The following is a 20,669-nucleotide window of genomic DNA, read 5'->3' as shown; positions in this document are numbered from 1 at the left end:
TACGGACAGGGCTATATCGACTCGACTATTGATGCTGATGGGGTCGCGTCCTTTTGGGTGTTACACACATCCACTCTCACCACAAGCCATATACTCTTCGAGTACCAGATATAATCATAGATAAGAGCGATTAAACATACATACATATCTCCGATATCTCTATGATATTTTAGTTTGAATTTCCCATGGAAACCAAAGACATGTCGTATCTGTTCGTTTAATATTCATAAAGTTTTATTAGTAAACATATATTTAGACTACACAGAACTACAAACATTTTTGATGATTTGGGTTTTTTTTTTGTTGGTTTCTATTCGTTTTATATTTTTGTTGCAATGGTGTGACCTAATTTAAATTTAGTTTAATAATATTGTAATAAATAATTCGTTACGCGTATAAATTGACTGTCCTGTCTGATTGCAGCACTCTATTATTGTCATTCAAGAATTCATTTGATTTGTTTTCGCACGCTTTAAATATTATGTATATTAAATATCTTCCGTTTAATGTGTATGTATACTTAATCTATTAAGTATTTACAAAGCTCAAACTATGAACACGAACTTGTAACGGCATTTGAAATTCTGATTTTCCGATTCGAATTTAATTGTATTTTAAATTGTATTTAAATTGGTTATCGTCTTGACTATCTTCTAGATTTCTTTTGTTGTCTTTTTTTTTATTGTTTGCTATGGCAGAAAACTTTATAGAATATCATTTAACAAATACTAGAATACGAATCTCATTTGATCAACAACAGTTTTTTGCGACCTAACAAAATGCATTTGCTTGATGTTGGAGTTGGAGATTGGTGATTGGTGATTGGAGATTGGAATTTGAATAGAACTAATTTGGTTTCTCCTTTCATTTAGTTTCGGTTACTGTTGTTTAATACTAATCATATATGGGGGAGAATGTAATGCAAATTTGAACTCAATTTAATATAGTTATACATAAGTATTTAAAAATTATTTACACCTTGAAAGTACTGCTAATTTAGACGATAAATGTATCTTAATTCTGTTCTGCTTAGTGGGGGAAAAAACAAACTAATTAACGAATTAGTGTCTGGCTTAAATTCGTTGCTGTGTTTAGTACTTGTACTCTGGCAGACCTCTGCTGTTCTTGCTTGTGGCTTCGAGGAGCTGCTGCAAATTGATCAATCTGGAAATTAGATGCGTCTTGGTCGCCCATAATTATCCGCAAACAAAACTGATGGAGTCCGAGTCCCCCCACCCACAGATACCCGTCCAGCGATCGACCTTAAAACTCCTCATCGTCGTAGTCGTCGCTGTCGCTATCCTGGCGGGGAAGGATGTGGAACCAGGCCCACAACCGGGACATGTCCACTCATCGTTTGCGATTATAGGCGCCAAGCGAAGACTGCCTTCATTCCTTCATCTCGTGTCCATTGGCCCCCAGCTCGAGGAGCTCATGGGGCTCGGCATTCAGCTTGGGATAGAAAAAAGATCAATAAGAAACTGCCTAATACTGATAGGCACTAATCTTACCCTATCCACGCTAGCCAGATCGTTCTTCGACAGGTGATTAACCAAAATAGTGCCCAGGGCATCGCACATCACATTGATGGTAGTGCGGAAGCGATCCCTACAATCAAACCAAATGAGAAAAGATAGCCACGGGAAGGATATGGACCTAGGACTTACAGTAGCCAATCGACAGCTATGATGAGGGACACATCCTTCGGCTCCAGGCCCACAGTGTCCAGCACCATGACCATGGTGACGAGACCCGCCTGCGGAATGCCAGCGGCTCCAATCGAGGCAGCCGTTGCTGTTATGCTCACCGCCACAATGGTACCAAAGGAGTAGCTCATCTCACGGTACTGGGCGATGAAGAGTGCGGCCACAGCCTCATAGAGAGCAGTGCCATCCATGTTGATGGTGGCTCCCACGGGGATGACGAATCGGGTGACGCGCGGATCGATGCCCATGTTGTCCAGACATTTGATGGTCAGCGGCATGGTGGCCGAGCTGGAGCCAGTGCCAAATGCAGTGGCCAGCACCTGACTGAGCTTTGCAATATACCTATACGGAAGGCGTCGTGTGCCCAAGAAAAAGATCACAGCAATGGTACCTGAGGCAAAGCCAAAGGAAATGTTATTCGATTTGTATATTGGTTGCCAGGATTGAAGGAAAACTCACCGAATCCATGCAAGAAGAGACCAATCATAACCGTTATGAAATACCAGCCTAACGATTGTATAGTCGCCGCAATGGACTCCATCTCAATGATCTTGGCGGCTATCAGGAAGGCCACACCCAGAGGGGAAATCCTACAAAGGATTACATTAGCTGCATCCAAGGGAAATGGCTATCTTCCACTCACCAGATCACCCATGAGGTGATTGTCATCATTGCCTCGCTCAATGTGGTAAAGAAATCCTGCAGCAGTTGCCCCTTCTCACGCATCCTGCCGATGGTGGTGCCCAGGATCACGCTGAACATGACCAGACCCAGGACATTGGAGCCCTCGCGTTGGGAAGACTTGAACTGCCAGGCTTCCATGGGTTCTAAAGAGTTCAAAAGATTGCTTAGTGGAGGAATTTGTAATGAAAAGAAACCACTTACGTGCTGGGCTAATGCTGGTGTTCTCAAAGATCTCAGTGCGATACTGAAATGGGAGGAGATTAAAAGGATTAACGATGGCTCATAGATGGCTAAGGGGAAGTCTACAAGAAATCTACAGGAATGTACATTTTCACATTAAAAGGGAAAAGTGATGTCTCGTTTTTTCCATGGAAGCTTTGCCATAATTTTGCACTTTTGTGACACTCAAAGTGCTGTTGATTATCCCCCTTCATTGACTCCGACAATAATCTAATTGTGCGCATGAATATTCATTTGGTTGCCAACAGATACAGATGCAGATACACCATTCGTATTATCATATATTTGCGAAGGTACAATGTCCATATATATCAGCCGCAGTCTCGTCCCGAGTACTTTGATTCAATTTGTGTCTGGGGGGCTCATAAACCGTGCTGTATCTCTGTCTCTGTCTCTGTCCCATTCCCATTCCCAGTCCGTGTCTCCGTCTGGGTCTCCGTCTCTTTTTCTGTATACGCGATAATTGAAATTTAAGCACAGCCAGAGAGACGGAGAGACAGAGAGACATGTGTGAAAGTCCCCCCTACTTTGGGGATGGATTGTAATTGAAATTGTGGTATCCCTAGCCCTATCATGTCGCTTTTGATTATGTGTCGCGCGGTTTATTTCAATCAAACTCGGTAAACCGCAAAGAATTGAATAATTGCGGCGGTTTCTGGCTCGGATTTCTGTTGTTTACGGATTCTGTGCAACAGAGAGCAACAGTGCGTATGCTCGATCTCGCTAGAGAGACGACTTACCTGGAACATGGTGGACTGGATGATGTTGTCCGTAAACATGTTTCTATTGGAAGAAATGAATCAGAATTTGGCCCGATTATCGTTCGATCTGGTTCACATACCGCACCAGATCCATTAGCGTGTCTGGGGTCAGCACCTTGGATGCCTTATCGACGCTCTCCGTATGGGTTTCCACAATCTTGGCTCCCTGGCCGGGACGCAGTGTGGTCACCAGACAAATGCCCAAAACCACAGCCGATATGGTGGTCACAAAGTAGTATGTGATGGCTCTGAGAAGGGGAAATGGGAAAGGATAAGAGGAGGCTCTAATGGCAGAAACGTTCTGGCGGGGTTGGGAACTCACCTGGTGGCTATCTTGCTGGACATGCTCAGGTCGAGTCCACCAATGGCACTGGTTATCGACGACACCAACAGCGGCACAATCAAGCACTTCAGCATGCTGCAAAAGAGTTGCAAAGTTGCAGTCAAGAGTTTCTTTAATTCAGTGATTACCCCGGACTTACCGCAAAAAGATCTCTCCCGGAAATGATATGTACATAATCTCACGCTTGGTCCACTCCCCGGTGCTGTTCTTGATGATGAACCCCACCAGGCCGCCCGCAAAGACACCGATCACGGTGGCCATGGTGAGGACATTCTCCCGCATGAACGCCTTGAATTTGCTATCATTTTGCTTGGGTCGCGTCATGGTTGGGCTTTAGGGCTGAAAGAACCCCCTTGGGTATGATAGAGCACCCTCAAGCTGATGGTGGGACTTGGCCGTTGCTAAGCCCAGTTAAAGTGACTTTTCCAAACTCCGATATGCTAAAGAGATTGCTGCAAAGACAATAAAAATGTCAGTTATTTCAAATTAAAAACTACCTTTTTTTTAACAAACACACAATTGTTTCTAGTTTCTCATTTGAGACTCCAACCGAAAGACTTTCGGTGACAGATGCTGGTCCTCCTCTCGGGTCAAACAGCGATCTACGACTGAGAGCTTTCGCGCAACGCAAAATTACAACCAACCCCCAGAGAGCGTGCCTTTCGGCAGCTGGGCTTTTGTGATTTATGCAGAGGCCACCAACCCCTACCCCTAATCTCCACCCTCCTAATAGTGTTACTTTTGACACGAAGCCGGACGGATGTTGTTCAACATTCAAATAGTTTTTGGAGATGTTTTGCAAAACATTTTTCGAGAGAGCAGAGCGGAAGGAAGCTGTCCCCTGCAAGGGCTGTGCTCAGGCCAACCCTAAAGCTATTAACGATTTCTCACTTGCTTTTTAGCATTCATTAAGCTCCGACACCTTTTCCCTATTATCCACAAATGTGCGAAAAACAACAGAAAAACAATAAATACGAGAAAATGGGAGAAAAAAAAATTCCTAGAAAATGCAGCTCAATTAATCGAGGCGCTGCAGGGAGGGAGGGAGGTAGGAAAACAAGTTCATCGGGAGACGTGGCAAACAAATAAATTTACATAAACGATCAGCTAATGAAAACTAATTCCCGCTCGGCCCCTCCCCAGTGGGTGCAAGGGCACACACACACACTGCAGCCTGAAGGCGGTGATCAATGCAAACTGATAGCGAATCCAGTCTGCTCTGGAAACCCCCGATCATGTGTCTTTGAAAGCTGACCCAAATTGAGAAGGCACCACCAGCATTGGCAACCCCACTGAGATCCTCTCAATTGGGCAGTGAGACTTGACTCGGACTTTCAGATTAATCAAGAAATTGTTCACACTTTGGCATTGTTTAGCCAATTGCATTACAATTGTAGAGGAGACAACATCAGGGATAGAGCGATCACATCAGATCTCTGAAAACACTTTGGGGCTCGTACGAACGTGAATTGAATAGCTTCACGCTTGGCTGAATGAATGAGTGGGGGAGAAGATTGGATTTTGTACGATCATATGCTTTGGTTGAGAGAAGAATGCAATGCTCTAACTTTGGAAATTAAAGCTTGATCTGTAATCAGTCAGGGAATCACATAGATATACTAAGGGGATGATCAGTGATCTCATTACTAAAGGGTACATAGGCTAGAGTGATATTCACTATGATCGAATACATGTTCTCATAGAATTTCTATAGAAAATAGTCTCTCCATTTCCTTTATTCCTTGCCTTTTTGTCGCTTTTTTGTGTGATAAGAGTATTTTCCAGAGCGACTACTGTTTCACCTTTTCAAACGATTCCCTAGATGCTCCCCACCCTTTTAGAGGCACACACGATGATAATGCCATTATAGTATGGCTCTGATGCGGTTCACCTAATTGATGTAACTACAGAACAGATGGGTACACAACAGAGCAACAGCCACCGACTGCGTCAGAATTCAGAGTGGCTGACTGGCATGTGCCCAGGCAGGTCCCCAGTTTCATATCTTTTTCAGACATACTCGTAGAGTGCATAGAGTGGAGTGTGCTGGCACTGAGGCGTGTCTGAGCTATCGAAACTAAAGAGTTTTTATCTCTCGTGAGTTTAATTAACTAGACGTTTAGGTTAAACACTCGAGGGCGATTCATGGGCCAAGTTTAATGAGAGATTAGAACTGAATTCGATTAGTGTGGCGGGAGTGACGGGGTCTACTTGGGAATGCAGTTCCCCGAGGCACAACGAAGTTCATTTATTTACTGAGTTGCCTTTGACCAAGTGACAGACTGACCGACTGCTCACACTCGCTGTTTACATTTTTCATATTTATTCATATATTTTTTTCTATTTCGAACTTGACCGTGAGTCAGACAAATGAATTTCTATACATACTATATTAGATTCGTAGACAGAATTTGCATTCGACGTTAATATAGTGTGTCTGTGTACTTGGCTAGAATGTGTCGCAGTTGTGTTTGACATTAAAAATTCATTTACAGCGGAAATTATGACTGCAATGCTAATGAGTGTTGCAAGTGGATATCATTGAAGTTCATTGACGAAAAGGATGGCTTACATTCAACGGAAGTTGGTCAATTAATGGGGGAACGATCGTGAAATGTAATACCCATCACACTCTCATCCAACGTGATCGTTTGGAGATTTCAACTTGAACTTGTTGTCTTCATTAGCATGGCCCTAAAGCATCCTAAAACCCTCTAATTGAACGAAGCAAGTCTGACCTATACCCATGCCAAAAACAAAAACAAAAAACACAGAATCAATCATCTAGATTCTAGATTTCCATTTGAAAAACATTTCCTATGTGAGGAGGGGGGCGTGGGTGGGAATATCATACCTCGGCGCTTCTTTGATTGGCAGACTGTCGGACAGTTTACATGAACAAGTTTATTAGTGTTGTCGATAGTTAAACACAAATAAAATATCCAGAGATGAATACTAATTAATCCCGGACTTATATAACATACTTTTACAGTGCTACACAGCCCAACTAATTAATGCAACGCAAACTCTGGGGTAACCATGTTTGAGTCGCTTAAAATACGACTTTTCATTGTCAATGCAAATTTAGTTGCACTTCCAAGGGGGTGCGGGACTTGGGGGATAGGGAGGGGGAGGGGGCAAGGCTATGACTGTGGCCCACCCATTTGTCTTGGAAAGAATCTATTATATGTGCAAGGCGTACAAAGAACCAGTTTAAACTGAACTAAACGGCAAACTGAAACACATAGTTGTGGTGGGAGGGAGTCGCAATTTTAGTTCAAATCACTTTTTGCATAGATTCGACCAGAAATATCTGGTTTTAACGAATTTTGTTACTTGTATAAACCGATCTTTACAAGCTAAGCTTCCCATAATTTATAATCTTTTGTATTGGAACTTTTTCTTTCTGTTAATAGATTACCATAGAATTGATTATCTACCCTCATAGCCGTCATATTTTATTATTTTTCCCATGGGACTTCACCATTTTTCAACTCAAAATTTAATTAGAAACAAAATACTAAAAGGCTACCCAGAAAAAAGGCTTAATTATAAATAATTGGGCAAACAAATCAATAGAAAATTGTGCACAAATCAATTTCAATGAGGTTTCATTTCGTACGTACGAGATTCGTAAGTTTCAGATGGGTATGGGTTCAGACGATTAGGAAGCACATAGGCATACAATATAATATATACTATTATAGTATATAGTGTAATCTATAGACGGTGTGTCTGTCTGGCAACGATTATTGCTGGACAGACAGCCGACCGGCATTTTAATTTTGTCCATTATTTTCTAAACCTAATCAAGATCATGCGAGTTCCGCAAAAACGAAACCAAAAGAATTAAAAACGCGACAAGCACGTGGCTTTAATTCCCGAAAGATAATCATAAATTATATAAATAATCATTATGATCGAAGCTAAGGGGTTCTGCATCTGGACTGATCCGATCTGAGCCCGACTTTGACGGATTTTTCTAGCCTAATTGAAGGTACACGCACTTGTCATATAATTTCATTTTATTTGGATGAGAAAATGTTTGAAATGCGCGAGGGACGTTCATAAATATTACCGCGAAAAACATACAATGTTGTGTAGCAAATTGACTAGCGCTCAAAGCGTACACACATACATATATGTATCTTTATTTTAATAGATATTTGTTTTATGCTTCTCTCAGATAATGTGTAAATCTTGGAAGAGAGAAAGCGAAACTATTTTTATGCACTAAAGCCAAACAGAAAACTGCATTGTGTGCTAAAAATAATGGTAATCAAATAAGAAAACTAAACATTTTATATATAGACTGCAGTGGTTGCCACGCCCCCGTCTATGCCTGGTGGGAGGGTTGGTGGTCCTGCCAAGGTTAGTCGGCCGCTCGACGCGTTATCAGCAGCAGTAATCAGGGATTATTCACGCTTCTTGCCGTGCTCTCTCTGTCGCTCTCTTGTGGCTCAAGAAGAGTGAATCGATGGGAGTGGGTTGGGGATGGACTAGAGCATACCCAGCAGTTTGGAAGCAGAGGAATTGGCCACCCACTAAGTGGGAAGCATCAAAAGTTATCCATTAGCACAAGAGATTCCTTGCAACTCCAACCTTAGTTTTTTATCTGATCAAGGTATTGAACCCAATACATCTGCTCTTCTTTTGTGTACAGGGTAGCAAAACAGCTGCGACATTGAGCCGGCAAATGAGAAAAACAAAACTTACCCACTTGCCATGAAACACTCACTTGGAAACAAATGAAACTAAGGCAAATTCTTACAGAAATTAAAGTCCTGCAAAGGATTAAACACAAATGAACTATGTAGTAAGTGTCTTATAGGGGAACCACAGCACCAGAATCCTTGAGTCTAAGGATAACATTGTTTCATTGTCATTTGATTTTTGATTGCGTCTTGTCTCAAATTTGAATAGTTTTCATTAGCTTTTTGGAATTCCGTCGAGCACTTACAATCAAAAGCATACACAGTGATAATTTTGTAAACCCTTTTTCGTCGAGGGGCAGGTTGGGCACGAGACCACTCAGCGGTGGTGGTGGTGGTGGTGGCGGCTTTCTAGAGGACGCGCTGTCGAGCACGCGGCGATTTAGCGACTGAACTGATCATGCAACGATCCCACACACAGGTCTCGCACCGGACACAACACCGATCTGCTCTGCTCTGCTCTGGCTCTGGCTGGCGGACACGTAGCGGCAGAGAGCGTGGAGAGGCAGCACGACTTGACTCGTCAGATTATAAAACAGTACTAAAAACTAAATCGAAATCAAATTCGAAATATAGCCAACGACCGCGCAAATTTTGCAGCAGCAGCGCCGCCAGCGTCGCCAGCGTCGCGACTCTCATCAGCAATACATATATATAAATCTGTAGAGTATATATTTACATATAGATGTGTGTGCGAGATTGTGGGGGGGTTGACTTTCATTCATCAAAAACTGAGGCGGAGGCAGCGCTGCGCTGCGCTGCTCTCGCGGCATCCCGTCCCGTCCCATCTCATCGCATCTCATCTCACGTAACGCATACGCAGCGTTGTCTCGCGTAATTTGTCGCGCCTTGTTCTCAGTATCCGAATCCTGGGTTTCGCTTTCCTTAGCCACATGCCAGGGCAATCAAAGGAATTCATTACCAGCGTCCTCCTTCGAATGTAGTTCAGTGTCTTGGATGCAGCTGCAGCTCCTCCTCCTACGCCTCATTAGGGTCTGCTTTGTCTAGGATTGCATTGATCATCGTCGCATTGTTGCTAATTCCAAAAGGGGGGGTTTGGTGCACCCAGCACTGTAGAATCTCTGAAATGAATGCAAGTTGCTTTCAAGATCTGGTTTACATACGAGTAGAACTCACCCAATAAGTAGGTCAAGTTTCCCCACTGGAATGATGATTACCAAATTGTGATGTCAAAGATCACCGGAGTGAAGCAACAACCACCCCGAAAAGCCCCGAACAATGGCCATTACCACGGACTACTTGAACTTGATTGAGACTCTGCTGTGCTATAAAATACAAAAGAATCCAAAGGGAACGAAGAACGCAACAAGAAAGTGGGCATGGGCATGGGCATGGGCATGGGGCAGCAAAGAATGCTAGTTGGGCATTTCCGGTTTCATATTCGTACTCGCTGTACAGCCACAACGATAATGGTAGTAATAATCCAAATCAGCATCAGCATCAGCATAAGCACAAGCCCAAGCAAAAGCACAGCTGCAGCTGCCTTTGATCTGCTTCAATTCGATTTGCCTTGGGGGCCAGTTCTGCCCATAGTTCCATGCTGCTGGGAAATGCTGCTGGTATAATGTGGTGTATGGTGTATAATGGTGTGGTGTGGTATACTATGCCTCGGTGTCGATGCCAGAGAATGAGGATGGGTCCAACTAAGCGGGTAAGTGGCTCGAAAGCGATACAAACGTAACCATTAGTCGGTGATCCCTCCCTCCCCTTTACCCTTGTCGTCCGCGCACACACCACGACCCATTTCGGATGGGTGTCCGATCTTTCTCATGTGGAGAGGTGGGATGGGATGTGGCACAACACACATTGGGACCGGAACTGTCGATCTTCATTTTTGACACTGGAAAACAATGCACGATCATGAGTGTGTGTGTGTTGAGGTTGGAAATTGCACATGTTTATACATAAATATAATCTATATACTAGCTCAGTTATGTTGTGGTATATAAATAACCATATAATTATGTGCTCGGGTGTATTAGTGGACATAGTTAATTCAGCAAATGCTTTGCCATAATGAGGATGAGGCTTTGGAGGGGGCTTAAGAATAGATTAAGAATGGTGGCATTTTATAGACGAAGCCTTTGATTTTGAAGAGCAAATTACAAACTACAGACAATTTAGCAATTAGAGACATAGATATATTCTCAAATGGTTTAAGGTTGGATAACTTGTTGTTACTTCTATTAGCTTCAAGTTGCTGGACTTCCTTATTATTACATCTAATTGCCTCATTTTTGGGATGTACTCTGATGAAAGTCGCATTCAGTAGATCTTTGTAGAACTGTTTGAAGCACCAATCCATTTCGGGATGAAAACTGATTTAAGTTCTTACAGGGTCCGTCATTCAGGGTATCTTCACTGTAAATAAAATATCAGTTTAAGGTATGAAAGAAAACAATTTACTTACACTGAGGTCAAAGGATAGAAGAACGTCTTCCGTTTACTAGGTTCTGCCATCCAAATCCCCAATTTATAAGAGTTCCTTATTAGTATCACCCACACTTTGAAGGATAACATTCAGATTTGATCGATTTCGAAAAACTTTAAGCAATCAACGCCTCAAGTTTTCCATACATTAAATATATTTATTACAAGTTTATAAGTAGAATGTGTAAACATATATATGTATTATTGATAAACAAATTTCAAGATCACAAATCAGATTTTCTTTTAAGATTAAATGTGAGCAAAGTGGTTTTTCGTATCCGACGTACTGCAAAATGACAATAAACTAATGGCAAAATGCTTTTAAATGTTCGGAGAGGAATGTGGGAACCTATATCCAGTGTTTCACTATCCCCCTCCTCTATAAAAAGAAGTGATCCAAATGGCCACTAAGGTTTTCATATCATCTATGGGGTAGGGTGGTATTTTGAGCTTAAAGAACTTTCTAAAATAGTTAAAATTGCTTTTAAAAACAGACTACAGATCGCGTTAAGCAAAGAGTACAAATAGAAGTATAGCTAGTGCTCCACTATGCCTGTCCTCTATATGGAATAAAGGTGTTGAAAATATGGCCACTTTGGTGTACGTATCTATGGGGTAGGAGTGCGTGCAGGTAGGGGTTACAGAGGAGTATAAATATTTGTTAAAAGAAGTATTCGGGAAAGTGCAGGGTGACGATCGCAACAGTTGGTTCCACATCCACCACCACCAATACACGGACACCAGCAGCAGCTGCCGGACGTCGTATAAGAGTGTGTGTGTTTGTGTATGCGAGCGCTACCTCCTTCCCCTTGCAAGACGCTGACTGTATGTGTTGGCATGTGTGAATGTGTTTTCTCCCTTTAATCCTCCATTTTGGGCCGTCGAAAAAGCAGGATATGTGGCTCTGGCTTGTGAATCATATAATGGATCCATCCGCGTGACTGTTGCACACCGATCGATCGCCATTCGGTCTCTGTCATCAGATGGGTCTTGGGCACCAGCTTCACCAGCTCCTTGGGCAAGACCACATGTCTGTGCGCACAAATACAAGAACAAACACAAATGGACTTGAGTATATGTATACATTTACAGTTGCTATCGGGATTCGCACGCACTCACCTATACTCGAATTTCTCATCGTAATATTTATCCGAATAGTAAATATCTTTACTCATTTTATTGCTGTGCAAAAACTGTTGTAGTTCTCCTGAGACGCGCACTTGACCTTGAATTGGAAGTGTGCTGGAATGCCTGAATGCTGATATGCTGCAAAGCAAGGGATGCGATGTGCGAATTTTTCAGCTCTTCTGCAAAGTCGGCGTCTTCTTCGACTCCGGGTGAAAGCGCCACTCGATCGTTAGTCTTTCGCTCCGAAGTTGCAATATCTTCGTATGTTTTCCTTGTGTCTCCGCTTATTTGGAATGTACTTGAATCGTTTTATCACAATTATATTTAGCTGGCAAAGCAAGTTTTACGTTTTCAATAAATTTTTGACGCGATTTTCAATTTAAGAGACGCGCTCGCAGTGTGACCGGGCATTTATTGATAAAATATACCGCCTTATCCTCAGAAACATACCACAATATACCGCCTCATTTTCAAAAAATACCGTAAATATACTGACGAATTATTTGTATTCAAGATTCGGTTGAATATTACCAGCTAGCTAAGATCCTCAGCTCTGAACTTATAGTTTTATCCGACTGTTAAATCAATTTCTTAGAAGACTGGTTAAATTCAAGCTTTGCATTGCTTATAAAATATATACTGGAAAATATCATGAAAAGTATATAATTCGGCAAGGTGTGTGAGCTAGACGTGGTGGCAAGAAAATCAGTGTTACTGCGGATATTCCGATAAAATATAACGCCTGACCCTCAGAAATATACCAAAATGAAATACGAACTTAGACCACTTAAGCACCCTCTATTTAAACAGTATTATAACTTGAGTTTAAACGCGGAAAATAATAATAAAGAAGAATAATTATTCTTGTAGATCCAACCGCCCCAATCGTCTATGTAGTAAATACCTGGTCGGTGGGGTTGGATTTGGGTATGCGTTTGCTATGGAAGTCATACTGTTTAGTCTTTTCATTTATTAATGAAGATGCGTGCAATATTTGATTATTAACACCAAGGCCAGTTGGCAGGGAAACGGACATACGGACATCGCTAGATCAACTCGCCCTTCTTCGGGTGCGTTATCTGCTTCCTCAAGAGTTTACAAAGAATGAAATACATGAAATGCTGAGCACAGTACGTGTTTGCTGCTTCCAAAATTCTGCACGGTGTATACATGAATGCTCCGAGAATGCAGCTGTAGTTTTGCCGTTGAGACAGGCCGTCTACGACTCCCGTGCCCTTAATAAGAAAGTTACAATGAAAATAAAGTTATGGCTTTTAGGTATTCGTCATATTTTTATTAATTCTAGTCTCAGAACCCAAGTGTTTTCTCGTAATTCTCGCAATCTTCGTAGTTGTCGGAGGCGACATCTTCATTATCGTTATCATCTGGCAGAAAAGAATTGGGTAATTCACAGCCAAAATAGGCATTGTTGTTCGCGCAGAATGTGATGAGATGACGCCAATTGTCGTCGACGCTGAGGAGATGGGGATTTCCGTATATAACCAACAAAGCGCGGGCGCGCGATATGGCGACATTCATGCGCTTACGGCTACGCACAAATCCAAGGGCCAGGGCGGCATCTTTGCAGAGAAGCGTCTCAGATGAGCGTACGGTGGAAACCAGCATTATGTCGCGCTCCTGGGTAATATAGATCAATATATATATACATTGCATACTATACAGATTGCGTAAGACTTCATATATGCTCACCTGTCCTTGAAACTCTTCAGTGGAGCCAATCTTTGGCATGACAATATCTGTGACCATGAACAGGCCCCTTAACGTCTTCGCCTGTTTCGTATAGGGCGTCAGAATGCCAATTTGATCGGGAGTCACTCCGGAACGATACAGCGATAAGACCATCAGATAGAGTTCCCTGGCTTCGAGCGGATTGTACCACGAGGGCGAGTCGTTGTCCTGCAGATTCAGCCCCTTAATCCCAACGAAGCAGACACCGTGGTTACGAGGCATTCCCGTACCCAGTAAGGGCTGCACTTTGGCCAACAAGGTGACTTCTCGGGAATCCTCCTCGGATACCACGGGTATCAATTCATCGTCATAGAATAGCTTACTATATGTGGCCATAACCGAGGGCAGGGCCCGATAATTGTGCAAAAGCTTTGTTAGCACAAGGGGATTATATCCAGAGCTGTCTGGGTACCCGACCAGGTCCTTGGCATACGGCCGAGTGTTCAGCAGGCGCTCCAGCATTGAGATGCTGAAACCACAGTCACTTCCATATCTGCTGGTTATTATAGGCTCCAACTGATGCGGATCACCGGCCAGGATGACCCGACCCCGGTCCTTGGATAGCACAGCCGCGGGCATCAACGTTTCCGGCTCGGTCGTCTGGCCGGCCTCATCCACAAACAGGTGGGTGAAGTGTCCGCCCGGAAAAGACATCTGCATAAAGCTTCCCAGAGTGGCACAGGTGCCGATGCTCAAGCGATGGGTACCCATAAACTTCCACTGGCAGCGCAGCTTCAGACCCGAAGGGGTGACCAGCATCTAAACGGGAGCGGGGATTCAGATGGATGGCGATGGAAGAACGAAATGGACTGAAATGCACTTACGGTGTTCTCAGCGGTTCCATCGGCGCATATGTCCAAGGTCGCGCAGTAGGGCATCAACTCTGGCGGAATGAGTTCCTTCTCAATCACATTTTGTGAGACGATTCGAATGAAATCGCCAGCGACAAGGGCTTTGCTGGCAATGATACGCTTGGTAATGAGATCCGCAGCACTGTTCGAGGGTGTGGCCACCAAGATGCGGCAACTAGGTAGGTTTCGTACTATCTGCAGCACCGCCTCCACCAGGGTGACGGTCTTGCCGGTTCCGGGCGGACCGAAGATCACGTATGGCAGGTTCGTGGCCTCACCCCGCAGGATATTAAAGACGGCTCGCTTCTGAATGCTGTTTAGGGATTTGTTGTACCACTCCAGCTTCGTGTCGAACAGATACATATCCTCTCCATTAGCGAGGCGCACCTGCAATTGCGGATGATCGCGCTTGACCACCTTGGTGGGGAAGAGGAACTGCTCGCCCATGGTGGTGACCACTTGATTGATGGCGTGGTGTTGCTTTCTAAGGCAAAATCGGGAGAAATAGAACTCCAGACGGTAGTCCTGGCCATTGTAACTCGCCTGGAAGTTGGAATTGAACTTCAGCAACACTCGATCGTGGAGTACCTTGTGTATGATGCCAGAGTAGGTTTTTTTATCGTCCTTCCAGGGATCGGTGGCATACACGCAATCGCCTACGACCAGCGAGGGCCGACGCTCGGCGAGATTCTCGATTGTGAGGGAGAGATACTCCCCGTCCCGTTCCATGTGGGCCCTGTCTCTGTCAAAGTTTCGAATGCTAATGAACAATTCAATTTCCTCTAAATGCAAGAAGAAACGGAAGCGCTGCACATAGTTGGCCATGCACAGGGACTCTGTCGAGCACGGATACAATCTCTCCAATTCATCGAACATTTCCGATTGCCGCCAGTCTTTCAGGTAGGCATTGCGCAGACTCTCTGGAACTTCGAAGCCGCCAATGTGGGTTACCACAAATCGTCGTCCGGCATATATGCTTTCACCGCTAACCACATCCAATGTTTTGTTCCACACTTGTCTGGCATAGCTACGGTTGCGCTGCTTCTCCGATCTGCCAGAGGCCACAAAACTTTCGGCGGCAACCAGACGAAGCTCTGCTTCGTCGGCCTGCTTTTGTGTGTCGCAGGCAATGATCTTGAAAAAGCGCACCACCTTAAAATTATTAAAGTCCAGGGTATATTTCTCCGACCATTCGCCGATGCAGCGGGCCTCCACCTCAAGAATCACCAAAAGGCTGCCGTCAACAGCAATACTGGTTTTGCCAATTGGCTCGATCACACTCATCTGTGACGTGTGGCCATGGTCTAGCTGGACTTCCAGGAGCTCCAACTTGCGATACGTATTGTTTTGTACCTTGACGGTGACCTTTTGTTTCACCCACAGCTCAGTGGTTATGAAGCGGGTTGCGCCAGTGATGATGACCGCCCGATCGTCGCAATAGGTCTTCTCTTTCTTGATTCTCAGAAAGCTACTCTCCTGCGGGGTCGCTTTGATGGCGCGAAGCGTGAACTTTGACTGAAAGAGTAAGGATTATTGCGAAAATTCTTATTTTGTGTTTCTATTCATCCCATCATATTCAACTTACGTAATTACATTCGATGAGATCAACCAGGACGTAATCGCCCATGTGAAGATCTGTACCAGAGGGGAAATTCTCCCGCAGCAAATAGGCATTGTTGTCAAGAACAGCGAACTCGGGGAAACAGCGCTCCACCCGGCGTTTTTCGTTCGAGAGAATGCGTGTTGGAAACAACTTCAGCAACTGGAGAATTTCCCCTTGCTTGTCCAAATAGCCATCGTCCAGCTGGACAGCGCACTCGAGTGTCACCATGTCGCCCTTCTTTGGTACAAATGTCATCTCAACGTTCTCCAGGTCAAATTGTTGACATCCCGAGCTGGTTTCCAGTTCGATGGTGGATGTCTGGCGCCCGATGACGATGCCGTGGATGGTACGCTCCTGCGTTTTGAAGTAGGTAGAGTCTTCAAGCTTTAAGTCCTCCATCGCCTGGCTTATCTGAAAAGGGAATGGGACTTCGATTAATATATTTCTTGTTTTGGGTATGGATTGGATCGCTCGAGTCATACCGTTGAATCTGTGATCTCTTCTCCCCAGTTCTGCTCAATAGTCTTGAGTATCTTGACCACTTTAAGGGAGTCCTCTTTCCCCTTCTTGTACCCCAAATACTCGACCACTGAGCCCACAACTAGCTGATGATATATATGGTCGGAAGCCTGGCCGTTGAAGATGATGTACTTATCGATGACACCACCGTTCATGGTCAGAGAGGTGATGACGCCCTGACGGCTTGAACAGAACTTATCGTCAGGCTCTTCCCCCTCGCTGTTGTCTATGTCAAGATTGCTTGACGACGACTCTTTTTGCCGTTGCTCTCTGAGCAACTGGAGATCCAAAAAATTGTTCGTTCGCTCAAACACCTCCTTGTTCCGCTCACGCTCGCGCTCCTCCCTATTCCACCAATAGCGCAGTAATCCAATCATTTTGGATTTTGTTTTTCGTTGGTCTTCTACTGTTGCGGCTTCTTTTCCAGGCTCTCGTACATCCAATCCGTTTCGCTGATGTAGCTCAATTCCTTGCGCAAACTTTGCAGACGCTGCAAATGGCTGTCGCTGGACTCTGCTTGTGACCCGCTTCCGCCCGCAAGCTGCGACTCTGCCTTTTCCGACTGATTCTCCGGTTTCTTTGTCTAGAATACGAAACAAACAAAAATTACAAATTAATTACAAAAAAATGTTCAGGGATAAACATTTTGGACCATTTCTAATATAAGCAGAGGGTAACTTTTTCGTTTCTAAGGCTTCGATCTCGCATACTTTCGTATTAAAATTTGTTAAGATTCTCTCTTTTTCCCCCTTCTTTCTAGTCGCCATGTCCATGGCGTGCATGGCGACTCTGATCTGGAAATGCGTCACCCTGTACTTATTTCTTTTACCGTTCGTTTTTACCTCTCTCTCTTTCTTACGCTGAGAAACAGCAACAACGTAACGGAATGGCAAAAGCAAAGACACAACTACAACAACAACAAACCTCTGCTCCGCTGCTCGCGTCTGTGGGAGTTTGTGCACTACCGCTTGATGATGCCTCTTCTTTGATGGTAATGCCGGTCGACTCGTTAGACATCGTCTGCAAAGCTGTAAAAATAAGAAACCATAAGCCGCGCGAAATTTGAGCCGGCCCCAAAATATAAAAGCACTTACAGTGTCGGCAACGGAATGTGCACGAAAAGCAAAATCACTTGAAACCCAGAATCTCAATCTAGAATATTCCCAAAGAACAATACTGCGAGGTTGTGACAAAAAGTATCAAACCAAGCTGTAAAGTTTCGAAATTACAATTACCCGCGCGAAATTCGAGCCACCACAAACAAAAACTTACCAACTGCTTGCCGCCGCAATGCGAAGGAAAAGCAAAAAGCACTCGAAACTCGTCTTTACGGAAAAAACCTAACAGATCCAGAAGGATCCAATACAGACCGGCGAAGTTCTGCGGAAAAAGAAAATGGCAAACGACAAAACGACGAACGAAGGAGGCAAAGAAAACTTGAAATTCGGCACACAATTAAGACCCAATTTTTCGTCTGAGCCCAAGAAATATACCAAAATATACAAAATATGCTGAAGAAAATACTAACTTAACCCACTTAAGCCCCCTTTATTTAAAGTGGTTAACCACTTGAGTTAAGCCGCCGAAAATAATAATAATAAAAACTCCTGTAGGTCCATTATATTCTTATCTTATTATCATTCCACCTAAACTGCGCTAATATTTTTCATTCATCATTTTCGTGGAGAGTATTTCAATATCATCTGGTCAACAATTGGTTAAGTTTTGTCCATGATTAGAAATCATATTCCCAAAATTTAATATTCGGCTATTAGCAAACTAAGACCCACAGCCCTGCCCACATAATTGTATCTCAAAAATGAATCCATTTTTCTTCATTATTGGAGTTTTTTTCAGTACTCCCTTTGATTGAATAGGAGTATGGGCATATTTGTTCACCCATTTTTAAACCATTTTCTGCATATCTGACAAACATTTTAATTCTATAATATTCCCTTGGTACCTCTTAAATTAATTTAAAATTTAAATTATTTAATATAAATACAATTGTTTATTTTATATATTTTGAAATACACATGTAACAGTGAGATCTAACAGGAGTGTGTATACCAAATTTTGCTGCTCTAGCCTTAATAGGCTCTGAGATCTGTTGTTGCCGAACATTTTCGTCCTTTGCGGGTCGGAAAGGGGAGGGGCGAAATTTGAAATATACTTGTGCAGGCTCTTACAGTCTCTCAGATCTAGGCGTTCACTTTTTGCAATAGGCAAAGCCGACAATGAAACACGTGTGTTAGAGACAGAGCGAGAAAGAACGAACTTGCTTACATCATTCTGACTATAATAATTATACGATCTAGTTTAGATCTGGTTATGCAGTTTATATAGTCATTCTCTACGATTTTGCTTTTTCTGTTTTCTCGTATCTTTGAAATTGTGCTGCCACAGATTTCAGCCCTTTTTGGGGGCGGGGCGAAGTTTTAAAATATACTTGTAACAGTGACATATCATAGAAGTCTGAATACAAAATTTCGTTGCTCTAGCTCTTGTAGTCTTTGAGCCCTAGGCGCTGATAGGGACGGACAGACAGACAGACAGGGCTCAATCGACTCGGCTATTGATGCTGATCAAGAATATATATACATTATGAAATCGGAAACGCCTGATGTTACACACATCCACTTTCAACACTAATCTAATATACCCCTATACTCATTTTGAGTATCGGGTATAAAAAGAGTAAGATGAATATTTCGAATTTGGTGAAAATATTGCACATTATGTTTTCTTTAACATTTTAGGCGTCTGCTTCATCCACCTTTGGGGCCAGATAGTAACGTATATACCCATAATCCTCAATAGGGTACTCCACCAGCAGAGGAACATCCGGTGCTAGACAAATCTTGACACGATCCGACAGCGGTGTGGCTCGTGTGAAAGTGTTCAGGTAGCGTCCAGCAAAGGACTGGGTAATGGGTTCATCCACGTCTATGGTGATGTCTCCCTTTGACGTATCGGAAAGCTTAATGTTTGCGGAACCCATGTCGCCGTTGGCCGAGAACTTGATGCCCTGCTTGGTGCAGGATATCACCACAGATTCGCTGAACATGCTCATGTCTCTGCAGATACGAGCAAACTCGCTGGATGGCATCTGCACGATGCAGGCGTAGTTCGTTTCGGGAATGCCCAAATGATCCTGGTCCAGATTCAGCAGCTTTAGCTCGTAGTCCGCTGTGCGACTTTTGTTGTCCGACTCGAAACTAAGGAGCAGTTTGTCGGCTTTGTCAGCCGCAGTAAGGGTGACGGCGTCATCGCCGCTGGCGCTCTTGACGACTTTGGCCAGGGATTTGAGATCCAAACCAAGAGAGACATTTCTATCGCAGCGGTATTTTTCGAAGCCTTCTGTCTGGAGGCTGAGGGCCACCAGAGAAACGTGAGAATTGTCCATAGACTGCAGCTAAGTGGGGGGATATCAAAAGTGTATAAATCCTTTGTTGGAATGGATTGTTACTGTACCTGCATGCCCGTCTCGGTGCAGTCCAAGGTGCTCTGCGAGATTATCTCTTTGAGGGCATCCACGATCTTCTTCAGAAGCAGAGTCTCTCCAAACCGTGCCTCCAGCATCGTACTTAAATTAATTTAAATATTTTCTGTCAATTTCACAATCGGAAATAAACAAATAGACACGAACAGCTGTTCAGCAAATGATGACAACAAATGAGTCTACAAATTTCAGCAACATTGACGTCACAAACTGCGACTATTGAATATTTTTGTTGAAACTGTGTTTTTGTCAAAACAAAAGCAAGTACTTAAAAGGTGGTCATCGTAATCAAAATCGATTCATCAATCATAGAAAATTATTTGGGCAAACCTGAGAGATCTATATAGCTGAGAATATTCCACGGAAGATCAAAAACGAGGAATATGTAAAATAGATCTTGAATTCGTCAGTATATTTGGG

At 43.5% G+C, this 20,669-nt stretch overlaps 4 protein-coding genes across 4 annotated transcripts; all 4 read right to left on the bottom strand.

The window, feature by feature from the left end:
• Positions 1 to 303: 303 nt before the first annotated feature.
• Eaat1 (Excitatory amino acid transporter 1) lies at positions 304 to 8,990 on the bottom strand. Its single transcript, XM_015179828.2, has 11 exons — positions 8,695 to 8,990; positions 3,874 to 4,186; positions 3,714 to 3,809; positions 3,472 to 3,639; positions 3,371 to 3,413; positions 2,592 to 2,634; positions 2,350 to 2,533; positions 2,166 to 2,296; positions 1,668 to 2,097; positions 1,512 to 1,608; positions 304 to 1,452 (listed from the first exon to the last, which is right to left on the bottom strand). Exons 2-11 carry the CDS (start codon positions 4,056 to 4,058, stop codon positions 1,390 to 1,392), a joined length of 1,440 nt encoding a protein of 479 aa, XP_015035314.1. The 5' UTR covers positions 4,059 to 4,186; positions 8,695 to 8,990; the 3' UTR covers positions 304 to 1,389.
• Positions 8,991 to 11,034: 2,044 nt separating this feature from the next.
• On the bottom strand, positions 11,035 to 12,458 carry Cks30A (Cyclin-dependent kinase subunit 30A). Its single transcript, XM_002132218.3, has 2 exons — positions 12,017 to 12,458; positions 11,035 to 11,929 (listed from the first exon to the last, which is right to left on the bottom strand). The coding sequence occupies exons 1-2, from the start codon at positions 12,070 to 12,072 to the stop codon at positions 11,758 to 11,760; spliced, it is 228 nt and encodes a 75-aa protein (XP_002132254.1). The 5' UTR covers positions 12,073 to 12,458; the 3' UTR covers positions 11,035 to 11,757.
• Positions 12,459 to 13,290: 832 nt separating this feature from the next.
• LOC6903373 (probable RNA helicase armi) lies at positions 13,291 to 17,161 on the bottom strand. The gene is made up of 5 exons (XM_002132219.4): positions 16,711 to 17,161; positions 16,211 to 16,639; positions 14,599 to 16,140; positions 13,736 to 14,533; positions 13,291 to 13,663 (listed from the first exon to the last, which is right to left on the bottom strand). The coding sequence occupies exons 1-5, from the start codon at positions 17,122 to 17,124 to the stop codon at positions 13,334 to 13,336; spliced, it is 3,513 nt and encodes a 1,170-aa protein (XP_002132255.4). The 5' UTR covers positions 17,125 to 17,161; the 3' UTR covers positions 13,291 to 13,333.
• Positions 17,162 to 19,373: 2,212 nt separating this feature from the next.
• Positions 19,374 to 20,418, bottom strand: PCNA2 (Proliferating cell nuclear antigen 2). Its single transcript, XM_001357219.4, has 2 exons — positions 20,222 to 20,418; positions 19,374 to 20,162 (listed from the first exon to the last, which is right to left on the bottom strand). Exons 1-2 carry the CDS (start codon positions 20,327 to 20,329, stop codon positions 19,503 to 19,505), a joined length of 768 nt encoding a protein of 255 aa, XP_001357255.2. The 5' UTR covers positions 20,330 to 20,418; the 3' UTR covers positions 19,374 to 19,502.
• Positions 20,419 to 20,669: the final 251 nt, after the last annotated feature.

Source organism: Drosophila pseudoobscura, chromosome 4 (assembly GCF_009870125.1).
Source record: "Drosophila pseudoobscura strain MV-25-SWS-2005 chromosome 4, UCI_Dpse_MV25, whole genome shotgun sequence".
NCBI classification, from domain to species: domain Eukaryota; kingdom Metazoa; phylum Arthropoda; class Insecta; order Diptera; family Drosophilidae; genus Drosophila; species Drosophila pseudoobscura.
Note: the sequence above shows the minus strand (reverse complement) of the source record. Positions and strands in the feature narration are given on the sequence as shown.